The 5,669-nt window shown below is 38.5% G+C and overlaps 1 protein-coding gene across 1 annotated transcript; it reads left to right on the plus strand.

The window, feature by feature from the left end:
• The first annotated feature begins 1,141 nt into the window (after nt 1-1,141).
• On the plus strand, nt 1,142-2,857 carry LOC141489265 (uncharacterized). The gene is given in 2 exon segments (XM_074190006.1): nt 1,142-2,155; nt 2,657-2,857. Coding segments are annotated over 2 exon segments (1,215 nt in total).
• The last annotated feature ends 2,812 nt before the right edge of the window (nt 2,858-5,669 follow it).

A 5,669-nucleotide genomic window follows, 5' to 3' on the forward strand; every position in this document is an offset into this window, starting at 1 on the left:
TATAATGACTTTAACAATATTTCTTTACATATTTATGTAAAGGTTACTATTACGTCTACTCAACCTATATTCCAACAAAGATAAAAAAATTAGAGTATGCACCACACTGAATTATTTTTCAAAATAAGAAAAAAACCTTTGAAGTCCTAAGAGCTGATGAGTAATTAGGAGACGTTTTCTCCTGTTTTCTCATGTTTCTGCTAGTGATCCTGAAGATATCAGTAAGCTCACCAAACCTCAGACTCCTCATCAGTAATAGCAAAAAATGAAAAAAAGATCTCTATGGATAACTTTTCAGTTTTGTTTAATTTTGATTGGTTTTGTTTTTAGTTTAGGATTCTGTCTGTCTCTTAAAGGCAAAGTATCAGGATATATAAGATTTGAATCATTTATTATCATGGAATCAGTTCTGTGAAGTTGGAAGAGACTTCAGATGGCAAGAAACTTAATGCCTGTTCAGAGAATGAATCTGATCTATAATAATATGGTCTTTCCGACCACATTAAAAACACATTTACAAGGTTGTTAAAATTTTTTCAGATAGATTGCGGTTTGGCGCTCGCGGCTGGCGGAGCTCAGCAGCGGCGGCGTTCCCTGCCCAGTCCTGCCCAGTCCTGCCCAGCCAGACCTGACTACTCTGTATCCTTCCTCCCGCGGGGGCGGGCGGGGGGCGCACACTGGGACTCGTGCTCGGGCTCTCCCCGCCCCCACCTCGGCGCGCCCCGCCCCGGGCCCGGTGCCACTTGGGAATGCTCATCCCCTCCCCGCCCCCGGGCCCTGGGCCTCCTCCTCCCCTGCCCGGGGCCTGGGCCAGGGCCCAGTTGGCTGAGGCTGGGCTGGCCTAGGCCAGGCTGGCTGAGGCCGGGCTCGGCCCCAGTGCAGTCTTCCCGCCCACTCGCGCCTCTCTCTCTCCCCAGGGCGCAGTGGAAAGACCCCGGCGGGGGCTCCTGTGGGGCTCAGCCCGGCGGCCCTGGAGGAGCGAGCGGCCCGCGGAAATCCCAGACTCCGGGAGCGAGGAAGAAACTTAGATCCAGTGCATTACTTCCCTAAAATCACAAGCCCTGGACCTGAGGCCCTTCATCTCCTTCCTCCAGACATCTAAGGTCCTCTCTGCCAGCAACAGGAACATTCCTCAAGTGAGATGGCGGCGGTGGAGTTCAAGCAAGAGTCCTCTCCTGTTGCACCTGCTGTCATTGCCTTCTCACCTGAGACACAGTCTGGACTTAAGCTCTACCAGGATCCTCCTGACCTCCATGATCATGATTATGAAATTTGTATTAAGAAAGAGGAGGCTTCAACAGAGGAAGAAATTGTTAAAGTAAAGGAGGAAGAGGATGAGGGAATGGATGAGGGAATGCCTGAGGGAAAAATCCTAAATGAAGTATCCCCGCAACTAAAATCTGAGGACGATTCTAATGTGAATGACAGTTTAGAAAGTCAGAGAGAGACCCCTCAAAGTACCATAATATACAAAATAACTCCTGAAGGGAAAATAAGGCGTGAAGTTAAAGACCACACAGGAAGCTCCAGCCCAAACTCAAAAGGAGATATCCTCCACATATGTGAAGCATGTGACAAACGTTTCAAATATCGTTCAGTTATTATTAAACACTTGAGAAGTCACACTGGAGAGAAGCTTTATAAATGTAAGGATTGTGTAAGATTCTCTAGCCAGAAGTCCGATGTTACTGCACATCGCTGAATTCATACTGGGGAAAAACCCTATGAATGTGATGATTGTGGGAAAACTTTTGTTCATAGCTCCCAAGTTACTAGACATCAAAGAATTCATAATGGAGAGAAACTCTATGAATGCAATGAGTGTGGAAAAACTTTTAGCCAGAGCTCAAACTTTATTCTGCATGAGAGAATTCATACTGGAGAAAAGGCCTATGAATGTAATCATTGTGGCAGATCTTTTAGTCAGTTTTCATTACTTGTTGAGCATGAGAGAACTCATACTGGAGACAAACCATATGAATGTAAAGAATGTAGAAAAACCTTTAGCCACAGCTCAGGTGTTATTAAACATCAGAGAATTCATACAGGGGAAAAACCCTATGAATGTAATGATTGTGGGAAAACTTTCATTCATAGCTCACATGTTATTAGACATCAAAGAATTCATAATGGGGAGAAACCCTACAAATGCAGAGTGTGGAAAAGATTTTAGCCAGAGCTCTGATGTTACCAAACATCAGAGAATTCATACTGAGGAAAAACCCTATGAATGTAGTCATTGTGGGAAAACTTTTGTTCACAGCTCACATGTTATTAGACATCAAAGAATTCATAACGGAGAGAAGCTCTATAAATGCAGTGAATGTGGAAAAGCATTTAGTCAGAGCTCAAATGTTCTTTGACATCAGAGAATTCATACTGGAGAAAAACCCTATGAATGTAGTCATTGTGGCAGATGTTTTAATTAGTTTGCATTACTTATTGAACATGAGAGAGTTCATACTGGACAGAAACCCTATCAATGTAAGGAATGTGGAAAAACCTTTAATCAAAGATCAGATGTCATTCAACATCAGAAAATTCATACTGGAGAGAAGCACTATTCATGTCATGAGTGTGGAAAAACCTTCAGTCGTAGCTCAGCTGTTATTAATCATCAGAAATTCGTATTGGAGAGAAACCATATATGATTAAGTATTGTGGAAGTACCTTTAGCGCATGGTCAAGCTTTGCTAAACATCAGAAAGCTCATTCTGAAGAAAAGCTTTATAAATGCACTGAATGTAAAGAAATTTTTCTTCAGAACTCAGAGCTGATCAACCACCAGAAAATTTATCATAAAGAGCACATTCCAAAACAAGAACCAGACATTGAAGTGAAAAAAGAACCTGAGTGAGCAGGGAATCCAGTTTAAAGCAGCTTTCCACAATTTTGGAAGCTCTGGGAGGTCAGAAATTTAGCTTGTTTTATATAGGACCTAACCCACCATCTCCTAAGACCTGCTAAACAAATTCTTATTGGTTCGTTAAAAAAAAAAAATTCTTCAGATAATTAAACATACATATTATATCCCCTTCAGTCTACTCTGATCCAGGTAGGTTAAACAATTCCAATTACTTAAGCACTGGTTTTTGGTGGTACTGTCTATTATATCAATCTGTCTATTTATCATCCTCTAGAAATGGTCCAGATGAACAGTTAGCCTTTCTAAAATGCCATGCAGAAACAGTCATAAAACTAAGAATTTTCCCTAAAACATAGTCCTAGAACTGTACTCTATATTTCTTTTAAAAGGCAAAATGAAAATATTCTTTCTATGATAATACTGATAATGGAAGATAATAATTGTATTTATATTTTTCTAACTTATTCATTACACCAACCTCATGATGTAGACAGAGCAAGATTTATGTTTTAAATCTCTTTAAAAAATACAGTCACTGAGGTTCAGAGAGCCTACATCATGTGCTAAGGGATAACTATCTTGGAATTTTCAGAAGTCAGAATCAAATTCAATATCTCTAACTCAAAATTAAATACCCCTTTTATACCATGCTCAACTACTTCATATTGCTGCTTCTAATTGTTTATTTTATACCCTACTAGGTTAAAAGTTCAGGTGCCCAAACCTAATTTTTCCTATCCCCAAATGCCTAAATGAGAGTAGAAGAAAGAAAATGTGCGTGTTCGTGTGTGTGACGGTGTGTGTGTGTGTGTGGTGTGTGTGTGTGTGGTGAGAGAGAGAGAGAGAGAGAGAGAGAGAGAGAGAGAGAGAGAGAGAGAGAGAGGAGAGAGGAGAGACAGAGAAAGTAAAAAAATAAGAAAAAAGAAAAGAAAGAAGGGGAGGGAGGGAGGGAGGGAGGAAGGGAGGAAGGGTGGAAGGAAGGAAGGGTGGAAGGAAGGAAGGAAGGAAGGAAGGAAGGAAGAAAGGAAGGAAGGAAGGAAGGAAGGAGCATAGATTTTACCATTGAAATTTTACCAGAAAGGCCCTCTCCCACATAGAAACAACAAGAAGAAAGGAGAAAGCTGACTGTTGTTTCTGAGGAAACAAGTAAAGTGTATCATCACAGAATTGTAAAGGGGAATAAATAGTTGAAAAACGTCTAGACAAACAGCCCAATCCTAGAACTTTTTGATACAACTTATTCACATAAACTTTTAAAAATGTACCTTGGATTTTTTCATAACCAAATTTTTTAAAGTAGGACATTTTATTCAATATTTTACAATTTTTTGTTGTACTAGATCCTGAAATAGTAAGATGTTTTGCTCAGTATACAAATTATTACTGGTATTATTGCATTTCTGTGAAGATTATTAAAAATGTATGTGTCTAAATTTGCAAGTAGAAACTAGGTGTTTTCTAATATGCTGATTAGATTAAATAAATAACTTAATATGAAAGGAAATTTAATATAACAAATCAAAGAAGATTTTGTCAAAAAAGAAAAATACTGATTACTTGTAAATTTATCAAAACAACTACAATATAAAAATGATCAATTACTCAAATGGTGGTTTTTTTTTTTATCTCTAAGGGGCAGGTTTGACTTTTAAAACCTCTTCCTTTATTGTGCACTTCATGCACATTCCAATATCAGTCATTTACTAACAGTCAGACCTAGGTGAAGTTGCAGAACTCTGTTTACCTCAGTTTCCTCATCTGCATAACTATCTGGATAAGGAACTGGCAACCCACTCTATTGTTTTTGTAGGAAAATCCCAAATGGGGACAAGAAGTGTCAATGTACCATTGAATGACTGAACAGGAGCAACAATGAATTTAGAATTGGTGAGGGAATCATATGTAGTGAAATTGAAACCACTCAGAGCTACAGACATACACTGAGGTAATGCAAAATGAACTAAACAGGGACAGGAAAACAATATGCTTAATTATTAAAATACTATAAAGGAACAATAGCAACAATAACAACTATAAAGTAATCTAAAAATGACCATAATAACCTTGCCTAATGAAGAGATGTGAGAAAACACTACTCCCTTTCCAGACGTAAGGGCCTTGGATGTATAATATTCCCTAAATATTATAATATACATATATATGCATATATACATGCACATGCATGTGTGTATATGTACATATATGCATATACATGCTTTCCTGAATCCTTTAGCTCATCCTTCTCCATTCTTTACTCTGGACCCTCTTAATTATGCCTTTGAAATGTCTTCACTTCATCTTGGAAGCTTACTCTATTCCTAGAATTAACATTTTGAATGAATCCAATGCCTCTGTTACTTCCACCTATTATTGCTTTTCTTAATCTCTATTTAATGAAAAGTCTCCAGGGAAGTCATGTCTTTATTTTTCTCCAGTCTTTGCTACAAAATTTCTACATCATGTCCCTCCTTTTCCCGGTATCTTTTCCCTCTTATCTCCAGCCCTGTTCAACATCCTTTTTATGTATAGATCATTATACTTTTCCCCCTTAAAATCAAAACACCTCCCCATAAACAGATATATACAAACTAAAAATGAAAGTTCACAGATTTTGCAAAGAAAACATCTCCCATAACACTTTGCTTGTGGATAAGTTTGTATTTGGTTCAGATATGAGTGACCTATTACCTCTATAAAATTGAGTTTGTGGACCCTTACAACCCACAAAATGAAACCCACATAGACTTAATTTGGATTGTTTTCCTTCCTTTTTTGTGGTTATATTCTCAATAAAATGTTGTTA

This window comes from Macrotis lagotis, chromosome 5, assembly GCF_037893015.1.
Source record: "Macrotis lagotis isolate mMagLag1 chromosome 5, bilby.v1.9.chrom.fasta, whole genome shotgun sequence".
NCBI lineage: Eukaryota > Metazoa > Chordata > Mammalia > Peramelemorphia > Peramelidae > Macrotis > Macrotis lagotis.